This window comes from Myodes glareolus, chromosome 12 (genome assembly GCF_982192425.1).
Source record: "Myodes glareolus chromosome 12, mMyoGla1.1, whole genome shotgun sequence".
NCBI classification, from domain to species: domain Eukaryota; kingdom Metazoa; phylum Chordata; class Mammalia; order Rodentia; family Cricetidae; genus Myodes; species Myodes glareolus.
The window spans coordinates 9,137,861-9,162,497 of record NC_142037.1 but is presented as its reverse complement, the minus strand read 5'-3'; the positions used below and the strand labels follow the sequence as shown (position 1 = coordinate 9,162,497).

The 24,637-nt window shown below is 47.6% G+C and overlaps 1 protein-coding gene across 4 annotated transcripts in view; it reads left to right on the top strand.

Moving 5' to 3' along the window:
* The window catches only part of Dlg5 (discs large MAGUK scaffold protein 5), a 136,120-nt gene that overhangs the window by 47,144 nt on the left and 64,339 nt on the right, over nucleotides 1–24,637 (top strand). For 3 of the 4 annotated variants that reach the window (XM_087911944.1, XM_048426457.3, XM_048426458.3), the window contains exons 3-8: nucleotides 1,462–1,624; nucleotides 3,067–3,210; nucleotides 3,891–4,074; nucleotides 17,290–17,549; nucleotides 18,647–18,959; nucleotides 23,114–23,298. In XM_087911944.1, the coding sequence (XP_087768070.1) occupies nucleotides 1,462–1,624; nucleotides 3,067–3,210; nucleotides 3,891–4,074; nucleotides 17,290–17,549; nucleotides 18,647–18,959; nucleotides 23,114–23,298 (1,249 nt within the window). The remainder of the gene's footprint in view (nucleotides 1–1,461; nucleotides 1,625–3,066; nucleotides 3,211–3,890; nucleotides 4,075–17,289; nucleotides 17,550–18,646; nucleotides 18,960–23,113; nucleotides 23,299–24,637) is intronic. The other variant, XM_048426459.3, reaches the window with a different exon arrangement.

Genomic DNA, 24,637 nt, shown 5'->3' with positions numbered 1-24,637 from the left:
CTGATGTCAGCTAAGGGTGATATAGTACCAGTAAGAAGCAAAGGCAGGCAGGCCACAGCAGCTCTGCTCCCCACCCCCACATCTCTTTATCTCTGAGCTACAGTCCCCTGGGGTGGGGCAGGTATGCTCTTACAGACCTATCTAGAGGCCTGTCTCTTAGTTTATTTCAGATCCACTCAAGTTCATAGTCAATCAGGATGAATATATTTTAGGAGTATATAGGTTCAGGGGTTTGGGTTACCTCCACGTGGGATGCTGACAAATGCTGGGGTAATAGCTTGAGGCTCCCACCCCATCCCGTGGCAAATTCAGTTCTTCAGCTACGTGGAACTCCCTGTCTTCCCTGAAACCGCTGGAAGGTACAAGGCTCACTTTTCATTTACCTGACATTGGTTTATATGAACCATCAGACAACAAGAGGTTGGGCAAGGCCTCACAGATTGAAGGTGAATGTCATGCTCTTTGCATGTCTGGGTCCACTGGGGAGACAAGTGCCGTGCCCCAGGGATGTCGGCCTTTCTGATGACATCTACAAAATGAGATGGTGCTATGAGCTCCTCTGAACCCACCCCAGATCTCTAAGTGTTAGGTGAGGTGTCAGATGAACATACTGACGGGGTTAATTATCAAAGGACCATGGTTTAATTCTTAAGAAGTATTTTGTCTTTGATTCTTAGAGACCTATTTGGATCTGGTCAGAGGCAGCAGTGTCTGTTACCTTTCATAAAAATGTAAAACGTGTGTATGCTTGTGGTCTTGGGGACATGTGAGGAGAGCATGGTCCGGGTTAAACATGGATGCTTCAGGGTTTACCTGCATCACATCGGCTGTGAACCATCAGCATCCTCTGCTTGCCTGGCCTGGCTTGGGCAGTTCCAGAGGCAGTGGATCCGTAGTAGGGACTGAGTTGCTTGTCTAGCCATGAAAAAGAAGATGGGGACATGACTTGTGGGTCCCAGTCTTGGGACAGCTACTCTACTCCTTGGAGTATTCACTTTGGTCCTAGTGTGCCCCCTTACTCAGCCTCTGCTTGAGGTCCAGGGTAGTCTGCCCTGCCTCTTTTGTCACATGCTGTGTCCAGAACTGGGTGAAAGTGAGCATGCCCAGATGTCCAGGGCAGGCAAGGATTAGTGCCCCAAACAATTCCATCCTAGAGAAGTGAGCTCCAGACTGGGGAGAGAGTGGGTATGCTCTCCCCAGAGAGCATATGAGAGTCCTTGGACAAGATCTCATAGTCTAGTCCCTGGTGTCACCTTGTGGGAAGAGACTGAGATAGACCTACTTTGTAGGAGTGGGTGTTCCTGCAGCAGCTGGCAGGACCTGGTCCCACTTGGTGCCTTGCAGTGGGTGATGGGAAGGCCCAGGGCTCATCACTGCTTCATGAATAGCTGAACAAGCCATGATTTCAGAACAGTGCTGGCAGTGGGCCCGAGTGTATGTTCTGTGCTTACCTACCCGCAGGGACTACTGGGAAGGCGCCATCCCCGCCACCCCTCCTTACTGAGCAGCAGATCAGTGACAAGGTGGAGAACCTCTCCATTCAGCTACGGCTGATGACCCGTGAGAGGAACGAGCTACGCAAGCGCCTGGCCTTCGCCACCCATGGAGCCACCTTTGACAAGAGGTAGTCATTGTCCCAACTCCCCAGTGAACAGCTGACCTGACACACACATCCTGAGCCACTTCTCCTTAACCCCATGGTTTCTGGAGGCTTCTCCTGCAAGGTGTCCTCTTATCCAAGCCTGGTGTCCCTCGGATGCTAGCCAGTTGCAGAAGCTTAAGCCCAGGTGGGGGCAGGGTTCTGTCTCATTATTGTCTCTGTCTCTGTTTCTGTCTCTCTTTCTCTGTGTGTCTTATACTTTCTCCAAGTGAAAATAGGAGCCTCTGACCTAAGTCACACCAATGAGGGATTTAGGTGCATATTTGAGGAAACCCTGAGAATCGGTAGCTACTGTGAGAGGCCAGCTGTGGTGTGAGTCTGAGGTAGAGGAGCTAGGCCAGCCTCCTTGGCATTGGTGCTTGCCTCACAGGTGATCGTGTGGTAGGTGCTTCTGGTAACAGTTGGAGGGGCCTAGTCACTGGGTGCTACTTAAGACCTGGGGCTCTTAACTGCTGCTGCCTGGTCCTGTGCCGTCAGTGCTGAGACAACAGGCTTTCTCCCGTATCCTCATTCTGCTGCATCCCATTGTGCTTGTGTATGTGCTATGTGCTCACGGGCATGCACACACATATACTATCTCCCCGAAGACCCCAACCTGCTACATTGTTGGCTGGAACTTTCTGCGGTTTGTAAATCCATTCCATGGTCTCAACATATAGGCATCTTATAAAAGTACATTTTACCTGGTGTCTTTTGTTTTGAAGAAATTCTTGGGAGTTTTAATATCTGTTCCCTTTGCAGAAGTGTTTGCTTAGCCCTCTGTATGGAACCATGTGCCAGCATTCCCTAGAGAGCCTATTGAATTGCAGGATGCAGGGTTCCCTTCTTTCCCTCCAGATCCTGGGAGTCAGGTTTCTGGGGTGGGGCCTGACTATTTGCCCGTCACTCGGTTTTCATGTGATACCAGTGCTGAGGCCTTGGAGCATCACTTTGAGCAGCAGTGCTCTGGGCCCATATGCTCACCTCGGCATCACGGGGGAAGCCCCTCGGGGGTCTTTAAAGCCATCTTGATGTAGGGTCTCCTTCTGAAAATACGGGTTGTGTGCTCTGGGAATCCATGTAGTAATAGGCACCCAGGACGGAGAATCCCTGTTCTGAAGACAGGAGAAATATTATTCCAGTTTCTGGTGGGTCCGGACCTCTGGCGTAGACTCTGGGAAATTCTTAGAGAGCAGGTCTTACTCCCCAGACCTACCGAGGGAGCTCATGGAGCCAGGGCTTCCTCCATGTGGACACCGTGACTCTGTTACCTGAAACCAGGATTGCAAGTTTAGTAAACATCAGGAGGCCACAGTGCGTAGGAGCCAGAACCTGGCACCCACTGGGCTGGGATAGTCTAGGACATAGCCTAAATTCATGGACTCCTTGAGGCTTGTGTTCATGGGGTTCTTTGCTCCTGGGGCCAGGCCCTACCACAGGCTGAATCCTGATTATGAGAGGCTTAAGATCCAGTGTGTGCGGGCCATGTCGGACCTGCAGAGTTTACAGAACCAGCACACCAACGCCTTGAAGAGGTGCGAGGAGGTGGCCAAGGAGACAGACTTCTATCAGTGAGTGTTGTGCTGGGAAGGGCCCCAGTACTTGTGGAGTAGCCACCTTCTGCCCTTCTCAGTTTCTAGGCAGAGTCCAGGGCTCTGGTGCTCACAAGCAGCCTGCCTTCTGTGAGAGGGCATGTGTCTCTTGAACTCAGTTTTGCTAAGTATGAAAGAGACTGTTAGCTCCTCCCAGCATTCTTGTCAGCCTTAGAAGCTGATAGATTTAAAAAAAAAATGATTTAAAACACAAGGCGGGGTCAGGCACCCGGAGCCTTCTGGATCTCTGACTGGTGGCTTTATCATAGCCTATTCTCATGGGACAGGCAGATTGGGCGTTCTCTCCTCAGGGCTCCTGACCTCCTTCAGAGGGTGTTTGCCATCTACCTGCCACGTTGCCCTAGGTCCCAGGACATATAGGCACAGGTTGGGGTTGTCTTATTTCCTTGGAGATATTTGTATCCCTTTTGGTGTTGGGGTTTTCAGAATTGGGATTGAGTTTTTGGTGTTTTTTTTTTTGTTTTGTTTTTTTAAAGCTTACTTGTTATCTAGGTTTGGCCTCCCTCTGAGTGCTGACCTAACTCCTATATCCATTGTCTTGATCTCTTTGGAGACCTGGGGCTAGTGGTTCCTGGAGATGGGGCATGGGGGAGAAATTGGTCAGGACTACAGGACTAAATGTGTCTGTGGGGTTTCAGCACCCTCCACAGCCGGCTCCTGAGTGACCAGACTCAGCTGAAGGATGACGTGGACATGCTGAGGCGGGAGAATGGGAAGCTGCTGCGCGAGAGGAACCTCCTGCAGCAGTCCTGGGAGGACATGAAGCGACTCAGGGAGGAAGACCAGAAGGAGATAGGTGATCTCCGGGCCCAGCAGCAGCAGGTAAGCCTACAGAGTCAGGGGCCAGCCAAAGACCTCCCTGCCCATCTGTGTCCCTACCTGTCCCTCCCTCCGTTCGCTCACCCACCCACCCACCTATCCCACCATCCAAATACTTTCCACCCAATTGTTCATTGCTGTGACTATTAACAAGCATTTCTGGGAAGTCTGTCTCTTTTGAGAACTCGGAATATTGGCAAATGAACTGTCTTGCTCTGCTAGAAGCTGTCTCCGATGAGGAAGACAGACTGCTCCCATTATCACACAGCCCTGTCATAAGCATTTCAGGTGCTGCCAAGAAGGGTGATCTCTGAGGCATGCAACTTGGGGTACAGAGGGCCATTGGGGGACTATGTGATTCCTTTGGTTTGCAGGGGTTGTGTGATATCACAGGCGGAAAGCAGGTTGCAAGAAGAGCTCCATGGAAATACCAAAGGAGTGCTTTTCTTTGTCATTTTTTGGGTGGCATGTCACCTTCTCCTTTTTTCCTGTATCCCAGTGTGCTCTCTTCCTTTTCCCAAGCTCTTAGTTCACACTGCGGAAGCCTGAGTCAGCTTGTCAGCTCTGTTTCTGTGAGAGGTGCTGGACATTTCTCCCATCCTGGAGCTGACTGGATGACCTGGGATGTGGGAAGGGCTTTGACGGACTGAATGCACTGGGTGGGAGAACTGAGCCTTCAAGGGAAGAATTTCCTCCATAACAGTTTTAGTCCCTAAGGGATAGAGAGCAGAGTCTTGGGGTTCTCTTGAAAGAGTTGGGGTGTGCTTAATCTAAACTTACCTGTCCATCTAGCATGATGTCCTCATAAGTGGGCTTTCTGCTCGTTTATGATTCTTAAAAATAAGTATTAAGAAACTATTATAGATCTAAAATGTTTGCAAGTGTGCTAGCGTGAACCCCTGGCCCACACCCAGTTTGTATTTACGGGTGCGAACGCTGCCTCTCACCCCAAACACTCCAATGTGTGTTTCTTATAACCAAGGATATTCTACTCCGTATCAGCATCGACTCATCATCGCCATGTGAGCATCAGACCCCACCCAGCTCTGCCAGCCACAAGAGTCCTTTTAAAGCATGCATTTATTGTACAGCGTGTTGATTTTCCTTTTGCCAGTTTTGTCCATGCCAATGACACACTCTGATCATCTCCTCTACCCCTCCCTCACCATTTCGTATCTCCCATTCCTCCTGCCTCAGCACTCTGGTCCTTTCAACAATGTGTTTTCTTAGTAAGGTACCCAGTTGAGGAGGAAGTACATCTTTTTCTGTCTGATCTCCCCTCATTCTTAAGGCCTTCCTTGACTTTCATGACCTTGATCCTGTTGAAGGTTACTGTTCAGCTGTTTTATGGGATGCCCCTAGGCTTGGGTCTATCTGATTTTTATGGTTTGATTTAGTCTGCCCATTTCTGATGGACTATGAGAAAATCCTTGCTATGTTCTTAAATCCTGTTGATTGAATTTTGACTAGGTTCTGGCCCGTTCCTGGTGCTGTTCTCTTCTTGTCACTCCTAAGCTGATGTTTTTAGGACTTGCCACTATCCTTACCTGGCTTCTGTTCACTGTTTCTTCTCTCTTCCCTCTTCCTTTCCTCTGCTCCCTGTGTTGTAGCCCATGCTGGCAATTGTTGGTTCCTCCAGCTTATTTCTTCTTTCTTTTCACATGGCTCCTCTGTTCTTTTGTCGCCTTGGTTTCTGGCTTACCTGCCCTCCAGGTTCATTTTACACTTTTTCTCTAGCCTCCAGTACCAGTCATTTATTTTTCCTTCCTTCCTTTTGATGGGGGAAAATATTATTTAAAAGTATAATGAGGGAAAATGTGCCAGCTATGGTGTCTCATAATCCGAGCCTAGGTAGACGGCTGGTTATCCTAGGCTGTACAGTGAGGTTTAGGTTCACCTGTGCTGCAGCCCAACCTCCCACCTCCCAAACAAAGCAAGATTTTAGTGCTAAATGTGTGTATGGATATGGAGATATCCTTCCCAGGCTCTCACAGTAGAAAGGATGTGAGCACATACACTGGGCCATGCAAACATATATATACACACACATAGAGACAGACAAAGACAGACAGACACACTGACACAGAGAGACAGACTGAAAGAGAGAGACAGACAGACATAGACAGTGACAGATACACAGAAAGAGAGCGAAAGAGATAGTAAGACAGACAGGTAGGAAGGAGAGAGTGACAGAGACAGACAGACAGAGTAGGGAGAAGAGAGATAGACAGAGACAGAGAGTGGGGAGAAGAGAGACAGACAGATAAAGATTGAGATTGATTGAAGCCTGTGACCTTCAAAGCTGAGCAGGAAATCACCAGCCTGGGCAATGAAGTCCAGCCCAGCACATCACAGCCACACAAGTGGTTCACAGACACACATGCAGGCGAAATACCCATGCACATAAAATGAATAAATAGATCTTTATATAAAAAGCTAATGTTTTTATATACTACTTCATGAAGCTTCCCATGGACTCATGCTTAGCTTAGACCCCCTCAGCACCTCCTCATCCACAGCTGCTTCTGTGTCTTGGGATACTTAGTGAAAGCCGTGACTCCCAAAGGCACTTCCACTCCCAGCCTGGGTTCCTTCTGCTTCCCTCCTGCCCATCTCTGTAACTCCCCGTTAAAACAGCAGTGAGAGGTAATTGACTGGAGCCCAGTTCTGGTTAGCTTGGTGTTTTGTTTTTGAACACAACCCAGGCTTCCCAAGAACGTGCTTTTCTCTTATTTTAGTCTCCGGGGTGCTGGGATGATAGGCTCAAGCCACCATGTACTGCCCCTCCTGGTCATTTACTCTGTCGTTTCCTCTGTGTGTCCCAAATTCCCAATCCCTCTGTAGCCACCCTCCCCACACCATGCTCTTTTTGCTCTTTCTGGGTCCTTGTGCCCCTGCCCAACAGTTCTCAGCCCCAGCAGGTTTGAGTCCTTCTCTGTGCCCCCACGTGCAGCCTGCTGTCTTCTTCTGCCTCACCGAGTGGCTGCAAGGTTCAAGTGACCAGAAATAAAAGGGACATGGCTTTGTCTTCATTTCTGTAATTTTTTATTTTTGTGGAATTAATGTGTTTTGTAAGAAATAGCAAAGGAGTGAAACTATAGAGACATTTTATAAATAAAAAGTTTGTTTCTTTTTACTGCATAGAGGTAATGTTTCAGGTTTGTCTGTGTGTCTGGAGAGCTGTTTACATGGAAGTCATCTCACTGCATCTCCTTGCTGAATAGATTGTGTGCTTTACTCTCTCTTAGGACAAATGCCCCTTCATAGGAAATGTTGAGTTTTGGGAGAGCACTATAGTTGACTAAGCTGGCCTCCCATTGAGTGATCCGGAGGCTGTTTTCAGAATTTCCACTACCCACTGTGTCCTATTGAAAATGTGCTTCCCTGGGTTAATTGTTTTCATCCAGCTCTTCTGTGGAGAAGTGGCTCAGCTCAAGAGCTATGAGGTGGATTCGAAGCTGTCAGGAGGCTTTGCTGTGAGCCCTCCTCTTTGGGGACTTGGTCTTGAGTGATCCAGCTTAGCTGTGTAGAGGTTATAACTTACCTATGGGATCAGTGAGTCTTGGAATGGATAAGGATTAAATGGAGGGGAAGTAAGTGCAGGCCTGACTGAGGAACCACTACCTCCCCCTGCAGCAGAAAAGCTGCAGCAACAGGACAGTCCTCTCCCTGGCCCTTCTGGATTCGCGGGGGGGGGGGGGGGTGTATGTGTGTATGTGAGCCTGTGTCTGTCTGTCTGTCTGTCTCTGTGTGTGTTTGAGATGAGATCTCATATATCTCAATGGTGTCGAACTTGCTAGATATTTGAGGATGTTGAACTTCTGATCCTTCTGGATCTACTTCCCGAGTGCTAAGGTTACAGGCACTTGCTACCACTACACATTTCAGTGTCAGGAATCAAACCCAGAGCTTCATGAATGCTAGGTAAGCACCCTGTCGTCTGAGCTTACGGCTGCCCCGCAGTCCAGCACAGCCCCATAGCGATGCTGAGGTTGAAAATGGGGCTCTTTCAGTGTGGCCCACTTGTTCTCATGATTGTGGTGGAGTGGTGACAGCTTAAAGCTTTCACCCTCTGCAGTGTGTGGCACAAAACAAACAACTGCTTTTATTCCAAATTTGTTCACTCGAGTTAAAATGGCTTCATAGAGGGTGGGGAGAAAAGAAGACCCGCGGATGTTGCTGGTGGTATAAAATGGTGTAACCCTGCGAGACGTTTGAGCGTTAATGACCAGTTGAGCCGGTCATTCCAGAACTGAAAGTACGTATTCACACATAACCAGGGACAAAGGATTGTAGTAGCATTTCTCAGAGCATCCCAGCAGTAGAAACAACCCAGCCGTCCATCAATCAGTAAGTAAAAAGTACAGTGTGGTCCAGCCCTTTCTCATTATTCTGCATGAAAATAATACATATGGACAAACCTTAAAACCATTGGGCAAATTTTATTTTAAAAAGTCTTTACTGGGCATGATGGCCCGTGACTATAATCTCAGCACTTGGGAGGCTGAGTCAAGAGGATTGTGAGCTCTAAGCCAGCCTGAGCAATGTAATGAGACCCTCTGTCAAAACTGATGATGATGATGATGACTCTCCCTGGGGGACATCTTTTTTTTTCTGTCTTTTTGTGTGCTGAAGACCTACCATCTTCACACACACACATATTATCCCCGCCATTCTCCCTTGTCTCTTCCTGCTTACACCACACATGCTATGGGAAGGCCTTCTTCCTCCACTGTGGCATTACTTGGCTTCCTTTTGTTTCGGGATAGCTGTGGCCTTTGTGGGTGTGTTGTGTTTGCTTTCAGATCAGATTAGTCTGACTGTGATTTCAACAAAGTACCCCACCAAGAGAGAAGGTTAGTCTGCCAGAGGGAGAGGCAGTGGAGTCTATGAGCTAATGTGTTCCTTGTTCTACTCAGCTGGCTTTCTCACCTTCCCAGACACTGCCCAGGTAGAGAGAAAGCTACCAACAGGGGGAGCAGGTGACATGGGATAGCCACAGGTTTGCTCCGCTCTGGGCCTGAAGGCAAAGGTCAGCCTCACTGGACAAGGCTGGTTTTGTTGTCTGGTTCCTCCCACGCCTTGTAAACCTGAAGAGGCCCTTACAGGGTGAATGGTGCTGTTTGACTTGCATGTTTGCTGGAGGGATTTGTGGGGCCTTCCAGTCCTCTGCATGATTTATCTCAGAGGAAATGAGGCTGCCCCCAGTGAGAGGGGTGATCCTGGGCCTGGGCCTCTGTCCCTCAGGAGCTGCAGACAGGTGCTTTGTGCTTCTTGTGAGCTGTGGAGGAGGAGGCTGAGGGCTGAAGCCTGGCCCTTGTTCTGTTTTCTTGGTGGAAAATGGGTCATCTTGTATTCTTCTGGGGGTGTATCAGGCATGCTGAGGAGCTCCTAGGTTGGGAAAGCCAGGAAGAGGGTATTTTTGTACCAGTCTTCCTGTCCTAAATGAATGTTCAGTTTTTGGTTAAAAAAAAAAAAAGAAAGAAAATTATACAAACAGCGGTGAAGTCACCCCAAATTCAGTGCTACCTTACTTTGTAGATGTGACCAACTTCTATCACCTTTAGCACATATGCTTGTGACATTTTTCCTATGTCATGTTTTAAAGAAAAGCCTTATTTTCTCCCCCAAGTTTGTCTTTGATTTTTTTTTTTTTTTAGTAAATTTTATTAAATTATAAAAGTTTCCATTTCCACCCCCCCTCCCAACACCCTCCCACTCCCCCTACTCCCCCTCCTCCTCCCTCTTCGTCCCACAGGGCAGTCAGGGTTTCCTGCCCTGTGGGAAGTTCCAGTTCCTTCCCCCTCCCTCCAGGTCCAGGAAGGTGAGTGTCCAAACAGACTGGATCCCCAAAATCCATTATATGTAGAGGAAACAGGTCCCAGTGTCATAGTCAATGGCTTTTCAGAAAGACTTCGGGTCAGCCACAGTCAGAGAATCCGGCCAAATTCGGAGAGTCTGGTTAGATCACGTCCTCTTTCAGTCCCAGTCCAACTGGCCTTGGTAAACTCTCATCAGATCCGTTCCCTTGTATCAGTGGGTGATAGCATCCCTCGCAGTCCTGATTTCGTTTTTCATGTTCTTCCTCCTTCTGCTTCTCATTTGGACCTCGGGGGGCTCAGTCCGGTGCTGCAATATGGGTCACCGACTGTATCGCCGTCCTTCGTCAGATGCAGGATCCCTCGGAAGGTCCCCTGGATCTGTCTTTGATTTTTTTAACCCTAAAGTGAATGTATCATGGATCTTCTTATTTTGTCTGTTTCTGTAAACATCCACAAACCTATACCATTTTATTGTTAGTGGCGTCTGACTTTCATTCTGTATGTTGACTATTTTAATTCTCAAGACTCCTGCCTTGTTACATTCAGTTGACAAAAATGTGTGAGCGGAGGTTTCTCTGTCTCGCCCCATCCCACAGCCACTTTTAAATAATATTAATTGGAAAATATTTGGCCTGTAGCTCAGGCTTATTACTAACTAGCTCTTACATTTAAATAACCCATTTCTATTAATGTTCATTTGCCACAAGGCTCATGGCTTTACCTGCTCTCTAGCATGTCTTGTGTCTTCAGCAACTGGCTCGCATCTCTCTCAACTCTACTCTTCTCCCTTGGCTTTTCTGCCTAGATTTATTCTGCCTGACTATAGGCCAAATCAGCTTTATTATTTAATCAATAGGAGCAATACATTTTCACAGCATACAGAAGGATTATCTCACAGCACAAATGTATCTGTCATTGTTTTGTGCATATATTAAGTTTTTATTGTTACTCTTAATTATTTAATAGCTGGGGGTGGTAGATGTGCGCACATGTCACAGAGCATGTGTGAAAGTCAGAGGACAAATTGTGGGATTTGGTTTTCTCTCTCCTCTACCATGTGGGTTTCTGAAATTGAACTCAGGTCAGGCATCAGACTTCACAGCACATGCCTTTTACATACTGAGCCATTAGCTAGCACTTGTGTGTATCTTTAACATTTTGATTGTTATAAATAAAAGTTCTGTATCCAAGGAAACATACCTTCTTTCATCAGTTCAACCAGATCATTTGAGTTTCCTCTCTCCTTGCTCAATGTCTAGTTCTAAAATGTTCTTTTTGGATCTGTGAAAGTTGACTTTTCTCCCGAGGTATCCCAGATACTTTCTTCTTCCTTTAGTCTACCTGGGAAGCTGAGCATGTCTCTCTCTCTCTCTCTCTCTCTCTCTCTCTCTCTCTCTCTCTCTTTCTCTCTCTCTCTCTCTCTCTCTCTCTCTCTCTGTGTGTGTGTGTGTGTGTGTGTGTATGTTGCTTAGTTTTAATTATCTAGAATTACCTGGGAAGGTAGTCTCATGAGAGATTGTCTGGATTAGTTGGCCTGTGGGTATGTCTATGGAGGATTGCCTTGATGGTTCATTGACCCAGCATCTTAGTCTATGTCCTATGGCTTTGAAGAGACACGATGATCATGGCAACTCTTATAAAGGAAAGCATTTAGTTGGGGCTGGCTTACAGTTCAGAAGTTTAGTTCATTATTATCATGATGGGAAACATGGCAGTGCACAGGCAGACATGGTGCTGGAGAAGTTGAGAGTTCTACAATCAGATCTGCAGGCAGCAGGAAGAGAAAGACTCTAGAACTGGCTTTGGCTTTTGAAACCCCAAAGTCCACCCCCAATGACATACTTCCTCTAACAAAGCCATATCTATTTTAACAAGGCCACATCTCCTAATTCCTCTCAAGTACTGCCACTCCCTAATGACCAAGCATTCAAATATATGAGCCTATGGAAGCCATTCTTATTCAAACCACCACACCCAGCCTACTGTGCGGTGCATCACTCACTAGTTTGGGCCCTGAAATGAGTTAGAGTGAAGAAAGCTAGCAGAGAACAAGTAATCAAAATCCATGTGTTTACTCTCCCTCTGCTTTTGACTTTGGATATGGTGCTTCAAGTTTCTGCTTTGACTTCCCCTCTATATGGACTGCAACCTAGAATTGTGAGTCAGATAAACCCTTTTCTTTCCTAAGTTTCTTTTGGCCGGGGTGTTTTGTTTTTTTTTTAAATCACAGCAACAGAAAAGTAAGCCCTCCCCCTCTCTGTGTGTGTGTGTGTGTCGGTCTCTGTCTGTCTCTCTCTGTGTGTGTGTGTGTGTGTGTGTGTGTGTGTGTGTGTGTGTGTCGGTCTCTGTCTGTCTCTGTCTGTCTGTCTGTCTGTCTGTCTGTCTGTCTCTCTCTCTCTCTCTCTCTCTGTGTTGTTTGTAATCCTCCACTAAGAAAATAATCTTCTAATGATGAACAGGAAACATTCTAGACTGGCAGATAGCATCTTTTCCAGTTCTTGGGAATTCACATGACTGTAATTCTCCTTAATTTCTTTGAAGCTGCTGATGATAAAATGCAGGCTTGAGTCTGAGCCCTTATGAGAGAAGTTGAGAAATGCTGGGGGCCTGGGAGTCTCTCTGAAGGTCTGGATGCTATCCTTTGCGAGCCTCTGCCTCTCCAAGGCTTCAGTGAGCTAGAGGCCAGGAGATACAGGGAGGTGGAGCCGGGCTTACAGACAGTGAGGCCTCTTGAGTCAGGGTTTTACCCAAGGAACTCCACTGTGCCCTGGGGACTCTGTCTCATCAGTCTCTTGGCTCTATAATTCACCACATCGTCAGAGCTGTGCTGAGCATCATAAGGACACATTTCCATAGTCCTGACCTCTCTTAACCAGGAATGAAAGCATAACCTGGTAGCCTGATTCCCACATCCTGGATTGTCTAGCACACCTGGCTCTAATCAGTAAAGAATGAGCGTGGTGACACAGACTTCAGAGTCTAGTGTGGAATGGTGAAGTAACGGCTGTTACCAAACCAGCTGCATTGAAAATGGGAGTTTCTTAAGGAAAGCTGGAGAGCCTCTGCGTACCCACAGCTGCCCTCTTGTGGGGAATTCAGAATATGGCAACAGTGCCTTTGGAGGGTATCCCTGCCTGGGAAGGGGGAGGATAAGAGAGGGAAGCATATGAAGTCAGTCTTAAATGAAGTACCTGAGGTATTTGTCCAGCACGGTAGATAATCCAGAACAGATGCCAGACCCTCTCCAGACACATGCGCAAGGCAATGGTGTTCCGTTGACCACGGTGAGTCCTGTGCCTGTGGGCTGGTCCTCCTCTCATGTCTCGGTGGCACTGTCTGAGGATGTCCTCAATGTCCTCTGGAACTTACTGCTTGCTCCTGAAGAGTTCAGGTGTCCTCAGCTGGTTCTGTACCTTTGCGCCCGGTTCCCATTGGTCAGTGGTTTGCATCCATATCAAGTTATGCACAGAAATGTATTTCAAGGAGCTAAAGGATTTAAATGGGAAAAGTGAATCTTGACTACATTTTTGAAGTCATAGCAAGAAGATAACTTTATAATCTCAAGGTAGGAAGTAGAGGCTTTCTTAAAGTGTCTGAAGCACAAACTACAACAGGCGTCCTTGGGGGTTTTGCCATAGAGAAGAGGGAAACCCTGGCATCAACGACACCATCAGCCACACAGTGGCAGAAGATCCTTTTTACGAATATACCCAGGAAAGATAGCTGGAGTTTAAAACTGGCTCCTAGAGGGCTGGTGCAGCTCAGGTAGAGAATTCTTACCCAGCATACAAGCGGTCGTGGGATAGAAATGAGAGACCAAGGGGAAACTGAAGTTTAGAAATGGGGATTCCTGGAAGACAAAGGTAGATAATCCACAAACACAGAACAGATGCCCATGGTGGCTATCTGTAATTCCAGTTCCAGGGCACCTGGCGCCCTCTTCTGGCCTCCACAGGTAAAGTACACATGTGGTACATAATGACACTCATGCAGACAGAATACTCATACATATAAAATAAAAATAAATAATAAAAGATTGAACAAAGGTCCACTTATTAGCTAGTGAAACTGGCAGTGTCTTTTAAATCTGACTACTGCACAATAGCTCAGAGGTGAGTGGAGACTCTGGTGACCACTGACAGTGAGACACAATAATGGACGATCCAAAGAACTGTTCTTGAGCTTGAGAAAGGGGCGAAGTTCATGCATCCCTCAACATGGGTGAGCTCTTCCAGCTTAATGATATAAACTCGATCTCCTCTTTAAAAAAAACTTTTTAAAAATGTATGCATTTTAGTCTTTTTAAAATGTATGCATTCTTTTTTAAAATGTATACATATATGTGTGTGCCTGCATGAATTTGTATATTTGTCATGTGTGCAGGCACCAAGAGAGGGCATCAGATACTCTGGAGCTGTAGTTAAGGGGGTTGTGAGCCGCATGACTGGGGTGCCAGGACCTGAACTTGGGTCCTCTGCAAGTGCATTAACTTTTGACTCAGCTCTCTGGCCGGTTTTATTTTTTGTGAGAAGGTCTCACATGGCCCAGGCTGGCCTCTAACTTGCCATGTCTCCGAGGATGGCTGTGAACTCCTGATTATCATGCTGATGTTTCTCAAGTGCTAGAATTGCAGGCCTTGTGCCATCAGGACCAGAAGGTCCTGCTTTTTTGTCTTTGCCACAGCTGCTGTTTCCCCTCCCTCTCCCCAACCCCTCCCTCCTGCTCTTTCTCCCTCCTCCTCTTGTAAAGGAGATTTAGTGACAGAATGGTGCTTGGCACACAGTTTGTCTGTGTCTCAATGTATGTTTCCTGAGAGTAAAGATGTTTCCACACTACAGTGGGGTTTTTACCTTCTATGTTGTAGATAAGTTTTTGTATTTCAATATCCTAAAATTTCCCTTCGAAAGGAGCAGTTTCTGAAAAGAGTAGGCTAGGTGTCATAGCACTTGCTATAATCCAAGAATTCAGTAAGTTGAGATAGAAAAAAGGGAATATGTTTAACATCTAGGCTACCTACATTTTTACAAATAAAGGAAAAATGAAAGACAGAAGGAGATCGGTGGAGCTTGTTTCTGACAGCCTTTTTTGGCCGCTTGCAGCCCTGGCATCTGAGCCTGGGGTCTCAGAGAGTCTCTGGGATTCTGTTTTTTAAAATAATACATTTAAATTTTATTTCTCTCTCTCTCTCTGTGTGTGTGTGTGTGTGTGTGTGTGTGTGTGTGTGCCCACAGAGGCCAGATGAAGGTGCAAGATCTCTCATTACTGGAGCTGCAAACATCTGGGATGCTGGGAACCAACCCCGGATATTCAAGAGCCACAAATGCTCTTAACTGCTGAGTCATCTCTGTAGCCCTCCTGATGTTTTTCCCCAAAGATTTGTTTATTATTTTATATGTGAGTGTTTTGCCTGCATGTTTGTATGAATGTCACACATGTGCAGTTCCTGTGGAGGCCAGAAGAGGGTGTTGGAACAATGGAGCTGGAGTCACAATGTGGGTCCTGGATCTGAACCTGGATCATCTGGAGGAGTAGCTGGAGCTCTTAACCACAGAGCCATCTCTCCATCTTGATTCTGGTTGTTTTAGTCAGTTGTTCCTTCTGTGTAGATGTCTGTCTGTCTCTGGAGGAAATGTTCCACAGTTCAGGCTTGTGACTGTCTGGGCCTCTGGGCTGCAAAGATGGTGTTGATAACTCAGGACCCACAGGGTGAAAAAGGTTGTTCCTGGGCTGTGGGAGCTGCAGATGGTTAAGCCAGCCTTTCCAGTTTTGTCCTGTCATTTGAGAAATAAGGAAGCAAACCCACAGAGGTGGTGAGTCATCAAGGCTAAGGATCTTTGAGAGGTTCTCAGCAGAAGCTGGCAATCCCCACCCCCCTGCCTGTTAACTCATTTTCTCATGTTGGTTAGTTCTTGTGTTTTGTTTTTCTCTTCTTGAGCAGCACCCCAGGTTAATTCTCAGCAGGATGCATTCTTGTGCTCCTGTTCTCTTTCTGTTTCTCTTGTTGTTTGGTTGTTTTCTGGGGTTTTGTTGTTCTTGTTGTATTTTACTTACTGCTTTTGAGACAGAGTTTTGCTACATAGCCATGGCTGACATATTTGCTATGTAACTCAGTCTGACCTTGAACTTAAGAAACTACTCCAGCCTCAGCCTGACTGAGTAGTGGGATGACAGGCATGCACCAACCACCATGCTCGTTTCTAGAATTCTCTTTTGCTTGATAGACTGACACAGTCTGCTCAATTCTCGGGATTTAGCCTTCTCTATGAGCTTTGAACTTGTGAATGCTTTTTTTTTCTGGTTTTTTTTTTTTTTTGAGACAAGGTTTCTCTGTAGCTTTGGAGCCTGTCCTGGAAATCACTCTGTAGACTAGGCCAGCCGAAAACTCACAGAGATTCGCCTGTCTCTGCCTCCCGAGTGCTGGGATTAAAGGCGTGTGCCGCCGCCACCTGGCGTAAATGCTTCTTTAAGCCTCCATTTGTACTTGGTTGTACCTATTTTGCGTTCTCTTCTTGCTGTCTTTTTGGAACATTGTGGTTCTGCCCCATGGCATTTGCGTCCCTGCCTTTGGCTGTATGCCTGATCTTTGGTTATTTTTCTTTGTTATCTACACTTAGGAATCACGTTCTAGGAAAGACATCCCCAGGCGGAGCCTCCCTTACAACCTCGCTCTCTCGCTCTGTGCTACTGAGAATATTCTCCTGCATGCTGCCCTTTTCATTTCCTGGAAGCCTACATCAGTTTAGAAAGATATTGTTCCATTGATGATCCATTTCCTCCCACCCTGGCACTGGGAGGAAAAGAGCACAAGGCACCGTCTCTTCTTGTCCTGCCCGACACTGCTAGTGCCTAGAACAGCACTGGACATTTTATGTCCTTATTTTTGAAAGTCCCCAGTACCATCCTTTGGTTCTGTGATTTGCCTAGGCCTCATAAGATTCAATATATAATCAACACCATTGGCTAAAAATTTTAGCAATAGGATACAAGGCAAAATCAGCATGAGGAAGGAGAAAGGACATGGGGTAACCCAGGGTAACCCAGGTGTGAGTTTCTCAGCTCCTCTGTCGGATGCAGTTGATCTCTAGGGTGTAGGTGCAGCAGCACATATGCCCCTCCTACTCTGGAAGCACAGTAGACAGAAGTGTTGGATCACAGTTCCTCTCTGCTTAGTAGGGACCAAAGTCGCAGTCTCAGTACTGGCTGGTCTCACTTTGATAACTGCTCACTATCAGGTTCTCGGATGCCAGTCAATCAGGAGGCAGCCTTGAACACAGAACTTTCCAGACACAGTAGTCTCAGGTTGGCCATTCTAGCCTTCCTGTGCTAGGATGGGGGTTCACTGTAACACCTGAGAAGGGAGACATCTGCTCTGCCCCTCTTGCTCCTTGGTCTCCAGGTGCTGAAGCACAACGGCTCCTCAGAGATCCTCAACAAGCTGTACGACACAGCCATGGACAAGCTGGAAGTGGTCAAGAAGGACTATGATGCCCTGAGGAAGAGGTACAGTGAGAAGGTCGCCATGCACAACTCAGACCTGAGCCGCCTGGAGCAGCTGGGGGAGGAGAACCAGCGCCTGCAAAAGCAGACGGAGATGTTGACCCAACAGAGGGACACAGCCATTCAGCTGCAGCATCAATGCGCCCTCTCTCTGAGGAGGTAGGAGCCCAAGCTGGGTGCCGGGCAGTGTGTGCTGAGGGTAGCAAAATGGGTGTCTTTTTTGTCTGGGGCGCCTGTGTTTGTGGGAATTCTGTACGATTTCCAGGAGAAAAACACCTAAGAGCAATGTGTTGTTGCAGTCAATGAGAACATTGTGCTTGATGCTGCGCTAGCCTTGAAATGATTTCCTTTCCTTTCATCTGAGTGCTCTGTTGTGTCCTGAGTACCCTGACTCCTAGATTTCCTTATAAACCTAGTTCTCCATAGTGGCTACCCACCTTGCAGATGGGAAAGGTATATCCTGGGCAGCATGTCCCTTGAAATTTCATTTTTATTAAGGACCATTGCTTTCAGATATGATTACCACCCTGGACAATGTTGCATGCAGTTCATTCCTGCAGTGTGTGAGTTCTCTGCAGTGTTCACTGGGTTCCTGTGAAAATTCTCTGTATATAAGTAGATTTAGGAACTGCTAGTTTGGACCCAGGCAGGTGTCTCTGCTGCAGCATTCAGGAACATGACTGTTACTGTTTGGTGCTAGAGCCCCTAAGGGACCGGTATTCTCAGGCACACATCTCAGGAAATGTTGCTTGGGTGCAAGATGCCTCCTGGACAGGAAGCATGAGCTAGCCTCATAACCTTGTTCAAGTGCCCAGGTTGCAAGGCTATGCTAGGTCTGTCTATAAAATGAAGTGATTGCACAGTGAGTCATCATGAGGCTGTATTTGCCTTTGCTATGCTGTGATTCTGGCGTTATTTTGTTTTTTATGCTGTGATTCTGGCGTTATTTTGTTTTTTATGTTGTTTCCCCTCCCCCCCAAATAACATAGCTTGATTATAGGAGAAATGTGCTGTTCTTTTTAGTAGAGTGGAGAGCATGCAGTCCTCAGTTCAATTTCTGGCACTTGTTAAAGCCTGAGAAACATTCCAGGCCCAGGGCACTAGCACTCTGTGGTCATTCTCTCTGGGGTTGCAGAGAATGACCTCAGTCGAAACTTTATGCTTGACTGTGTCCAGTGGGGCTGGTGCAGGGGGTTAGCAGTCTCCCAGCTGACATGCAGGTCCCTGCCCCTCCCACCTCACATTTTTTCCCCCAGGTTTGAGACGATCCACCACGAGCTGAGCAAAGCCACAGCCCAGAACAAGGACCTTCAATGGGAGATGGAGTTGCTGCAGTCTGAGCTGACAGAGCTGAGAAGCAAGCAGGTGAAAACCGCCAAGGAATCTGAGAAATACAAGGAGGAACGTGACGCTGTGTACAGCGAGTACAAGCTCATCATGAGCGAGCGCGACCAGGTCATCTCCGAGCTGGACAAGCTACAGACAGAGGTGGAGCTGGCGGAATCCAAACTCAAGAGCAGCACATCTGAGAAGAAGGCAGCCAGCGAGGAGATGGAGGCCCTGCGGCAGGTGGGCAGTGGTTCAGCATGGAAGGCGGCCACAGAGTTCTTGAGGGCTGAATGAGAAGGGCTGAGGGGCAGGGGCTTTTCTTTGAAGGTTATCAGTGACTGGGTTGTGAAATAGCACTCAGGCCTCTGCTGATCTTAGGCTTGGTGTTTAACTTTAGTCTGGGATCCAGAGAAAAACTGGAACAGAGTGTCTGACCATTGTCCTGGACACAGGAAGACATCAGAGGACACGCACAGCTGAGTGGGTGCAAAGTGCCTCCTGGGTAGGAAGACTGAACTAGCCCCATGACCTTGTTCGGGTGCCCAAGTTGCCAGGCTGTGTTATATCTATCTATAAAATGAAATGATTACATTGTAAATCGTCAAGGGCCATTCATGTTTGTCTCTTTTATGTTGTGATACTGACATTGCTTTGTTTGTTGCTTTGTTTCAAAATAGCATGGCTTGATTATAGGAGAAATGTCCTGTTCTTTCTGGTGGAGTGGAGAGCTACAGTTGAGTAATCACAGACCTTCGTGAATTGTCTCAGACTGATTCTCTGTGAACAAGGTCCCAAGACCAAAGTTCTTCACTGCATAGACCTGTTGGCCTCAAGGGTTCAGAAGAGCACTCTTGGGGGCCTCTGTCCACCAGCCATCTGTGTACTCAGAGGACTTTCTGGGTTTTTTTTCAGGGCACTTTGGAGTTTAAAGTTCTTATGTGTACAACTCTCTGCTGAGTTGAACCGTAGGCCTTGTCTTAAAACCTTGCTCCCTGGGATGCTGTTCTTGATTCGGGTCTCTACTCCATGATTCTGATTTTCTGTGTAGGTCTGTTAGGGTGCAAAGTGATGCATGGGAAACAGAAAGCAGGGTCAGGAAGCTTGGCAGGGTACTCTGCAGAGATCACTGTGTGCCAGGCATGAGGCAGGGTGGGTGGTGTGGGAATGTGGGTGGCCAGGCTACCTGTCTTGTGTGCTTTCTGTTACTGTGATAAACTCCATGACCCCAAACAACTTGTTGAGGAAAGGGTTTATTTCATCTACCAGGTTTTAGTCCATCATTGTGGGAAGTCTGAGCAAGAGGTTCAGCAGGGCAGGAGCTTGAAGCAAAAGCCCTGGAGGAATGCTGCTCACTGGCTTGTTCCCAGGAAAACATCAAGCTACCTTTCTTATATGGCTCAAGCCCACCTGCCTAGGGACAGTACTGCTCATATTGCTGGACCCTCCAATATCAATTTGCAATCAAGAAAATGTCCCAGAAGGGTAGGGAAGTGATTCAGCAGTTAAGAGCACTGGCTGTTCTCCCAGAGGACCCAGCACCCACATGTTGGCTCACAAAAATCTGTAACTCCAACTGTAGGGGATCCAGTGTCCTCTTCTGGCCTCTGTAGGCACAAGGCACACATGCAGTGCACATACATATATGCAGGCAAAATACTCACACACAAAAATATATAAGTAAATCTTAAAACATACATTAAAGAAAATGATGTACCACGGGCATGCCTGCAGGCCAATCTGTTAGAGGCAATTTTTCAGCTGCATTTCCCTACTCTGGGTGTGTCAAGTTGACAACCAAGATTAGCCGTCACACCAGTGGCCTTTCTGCCTGCACTGAATTCTTCTATGCTCAGGTAGAAGTAGGGGCTGTGAGGAGTGAGGGGGACTGAGGCTCTGTACTGGAGTGTGAGCCTTCCTCATTTTCATGGCCTATCGTCTCTCTTACACTCTCTGCAAACCGGCTGTGATAGTCACATATGTCCTAGAGGGATGGTTTTCAGGTGACACAAACAGAAAACATGGTTAGCAGTTATGTCCTCATGGAGTTATAGTGATAGGAGTCTTTTCCGTTACTGCCCATTTAGGGTGAGCACAAGCCCTATGCAACTGTTTGTATGGTAAAATGGGCCAATAATGACAATCCTATACAGAAGGATTGATGTTCCCAGACTGTTGGGTGAAGGTTAGTGCCAAGAGGAACATTTAGTACAACATTGTGTGTTTATGTGTGTGTATACGTGTATGTCTCTCTCTGTGTCTGTGTATGTATGTGTATGTCTCTCTCTCAACCTGTTGTGTGTGCGTGTGTGTCTGTGTATGTATATGTACGTCTGTCTCTTTCTCAGTATCTCTCTCTCTCTCTGCATGTGTGTGTGGTGTGTACAGGGCCTTGCTCTCAGTATCACTTGCTCTACCATTGAGCCACCTGTTTTGTCTGACATTGATAAAATTTTAGAAAAAAGAATTATGTAAAAAAAATCTTCCTTTCTTCCTTCCTTCTTTCTTTTTTTCTTAAATATAGGGTCTCAGTTTGTAGTCCTGGCTAGTCTGGAACTCTCTGTATAGCGTAGGTAGGTTATCCTTGAGTTCAGAGCTCTGCCTCTGCTTCCTGAGTGCAAGTGCTAGGATTGCAGGCATACACTACCATGCACATCCATAAAGGAGCTTTTAATAAGTCAATTTAATGCACTAGAGTTTGGTTAATGTCCTAGATAGTCCACCTGTTCCTTTTTGTATCCTAATATCTGAGGGTGTGCTTGCTGAAAACAGATGTAAGGAAGTCACAGTGACAAGATAAAATAAAACAAAATATAAAGCAAAACAAAACAACACTTTGGAGAATGACTAAATTGGTCACTGGACTTGTTGGACACCTACTGAGTGACCTCGTGATAGGACAGCAAGCCTGCTCCATGGGATTTCCAGATTTCAGAAGTTACCCACGTAGGCTATGGTCATGCACGCAGAAAAATATGCAGATCACCCAGTACCCCCTGGTGCTGGCCTCTTTAATGTGGAGTCTTGACCTCTGAGCCACAGCCCTCAGCCCGTGGTACTCAGCACTCAGGCAATCAGGCATGCCCTTTAGTCTGAGTCCTCCGGGCCTGTGCAGGGGGTGTTGGCTGGGTGACAGGTGGCTTGTCAGCCGAGGCAGGAATCTTTTTCCAGGCGCTGTTCTGAGTCAGCAAGTAGCAGGGGAGAATCCCCTGCCTTACACCCACCTGCAGCCAGTTGAATTGCACATTGTTCTAGGTTCATGCCCCACTGACACTAGCCAAAAGGAAGCCAGAGCTGTGGTCCTTAGGTGTGATGTGGCCCTGGGGAATGATAACCACATCATTTGGCCACCTGTCCAAAGTCAGCTGGATAAGCCTTTCAGTTCATCTGGGTTTCTGGTCACAGAGTGTCTTCGTGGAGTTTTCCTTTGCAAAGTTCTCCCAGGTCCAAGCTTACTAAATGGAGCACCGTGCCATATAAGGGCTATCTGAGCTAACCTGGCCAGCTGTGCCTTCCCACTACCTCTGGGTACAGCTGTGTCTGCATGAGGAACTGAGCTCAGATGTGTAGGCAGAACAGCAAGACAGTGCTTTAGACGGGCCCTGCCACAGGGAAGGTGTCCAAATAAAAACAAAACTGTCACGCCTGGAAGTCATATTCTCTGACACACAGCTGGAGACTTTGGTTGGGCAGTGTATCTGCTGGGGTCTGGGGTACAGCCCCTGGGCCCTTCTTGATAGCCCCTTTTTAGGTGAGAAGTTTCTGAGACAGCCCATATCTTCCCAAGCCCATGCATCAGAAGTACCTGGGGTCACAGGACCACTAAGGATGTTAGAGTGAGATCCCAGGCTGAGTTCCTGGAGGCTGAGAACTGGTGTAGAGGTCAGCAGAAGGCAGAGCGGAAGCACCGGCAAGGGTGGTCTCTTGGCAAGGACAGTACTGTTCTGTTGGCAAGTCACTGCTGGCTTCCTGCAGTATGTCATTAACAAGATTGAGGGATCAGCTAGAGGTCAGTTGCCTGGACTGTCTTGGCTTCCTAGTTCCACTGTTATCTTCATCTCCCTACCCTATCTTACTAAAGTGTCTAAGGAACGTGTTTTAGGGTGATTCGGAGGCTGTCAATTTGGAGAAGTCCAGTGGGAATCAAGTGGAGGCAGAGGTGGATGGGAGCCCCCCACTCTCCCACACTGGTTCTCTGTGCACGTGCCCCTCCTGTGCACAATGAGGCCAGCATCCTGGGTAAAGGGGAAGATCGTTACAGGGAGACAAATGCCGGTGCATTTCAGATGGAAGTGCCTGGGCTCAGTGCTTCCCTTGAAACTCAGAGCCTCCACTTTGGAACTGGTCAGGTTTCTAGTTCAGAAGGCTGGGTAACCCCTTCTACCTCTTGCCCTTAGATCAAAGACACAGTGACCATGGACGCTGGGAGAGCCAACAAAGAGGTGGAAATCCTCCGAAAGCAGTGCAAGGCGTTGTGCCAGGAGCTGAAGGAAGCCCTCCAGGAAGCAGACGTGGCCAAGTGCCGACGGGACTGGGCCTTTCAGGAGCGGGACAAAATTGTGGCAGAGCGTGACAGCATCCGGTAAGGGTGCTCTTGGATGGGTGTGGTCCTGTATTTCTCTTGAACACTGAGGTCTATTGGTAGGGTCACTGGTCATGTGTCCAGGTAAAAAGGCAGGGACTACGGCACTTCCTTCTCCCCCTTAGCTCATTCTTGCCTCGTCTCTTGTCTTTAGGATTTTCTATTGTAATTCCTTTCTGCTTCACTTTTGGACATATTGAGTGTGTGCTATGCCCAGGTCAAATCCACCTTTCTCTTTAAGGTCTTGATAGAAGCAACTTGTATGAATGTGTCTGTTGTTTTTTCAGCTCAGTGTTGCTAAACGTCTACTGTGTCAGCATCTTAGGTTCCTGAGTAGCAAGAGTTTAGAGGAGACTGCCGTGTATTTATGCCTAGAATGGGCTCCAGATCAGGGGTGGGGATGGGGACAGACAAGGCCCACTGCCATTTGAGCTAGAACTTGAAGTTTGAGTGCAGTTTCCTCAGCAGGAGAGGAAGTATGGACATTGTAGAAGGGGGCGCTGCATGTGTGGCATTGCAGATGGAGGAGGCACATGTATGTTCTCTGAGGAGAGGGATTTGGATGTGACCAGGTCCTGGTCTGGAAAATCACAAGGAGTAGAGTGACGGTGTCCTTGAGTTTGGTTTCCGAGGGTCTTGACAGGAAGCTGAGGAGTGTAGGTAAGATCCTGAGCTGGGGCAGAAGCAGGGATGGTGGGGGTGGTACAATGAGTTGGTCATTGAGGGACTCTGAACCCCACCCCCCCAGGCTATGAAAGGGTCAGACCTGTGCCCTAGCAGGGAGGGTCAGGGACTGAGGGGGATGGTAGGTGCTTGGTGTGCGGTGTGGCAAGAGCTGAGGCCTCTAGGGTGTTTCCTGTGTTCTTTTGCTGTGGCTTGCTTTCCAAGAGTGGGATCTTGTTCTTCCAGAGTGGGATCCTGAGCTGGCTGTGGTCAAGGAGGTGGAGGTTTCAGGCTGTGCAGGCTTGGGGACCAGCTGGAGGGCACGCTATTTTGAAGATGGCCAAGCACAGGCTCTTCTGCTGTGGGCTTGTGTATCCTTCTAGGTGCAGGGAATTTGGGTTTCTGTTTTGGAGTTCCATTGGGCTTCCACATTGCACCTAAACAGAACTACAGAGACAAGATTGAGTACTGGCTCAGGGCCACTACCCTCAGCCTGGTAGTGGCATGATTGGAAAGCCCTGCATATGGTCTGTTAAGGGACTCATGGGTGCTGGAGCAAAAATCCCACCAGGGGGCGCTCCACTGCCACAAAACTCGTGCTGGAAGGGTGAGTGTGTGAAACATGGACCTTCTGCCCCAGGGACATGGGCATTGAGGTCTGACTGGTGTCTTTGGT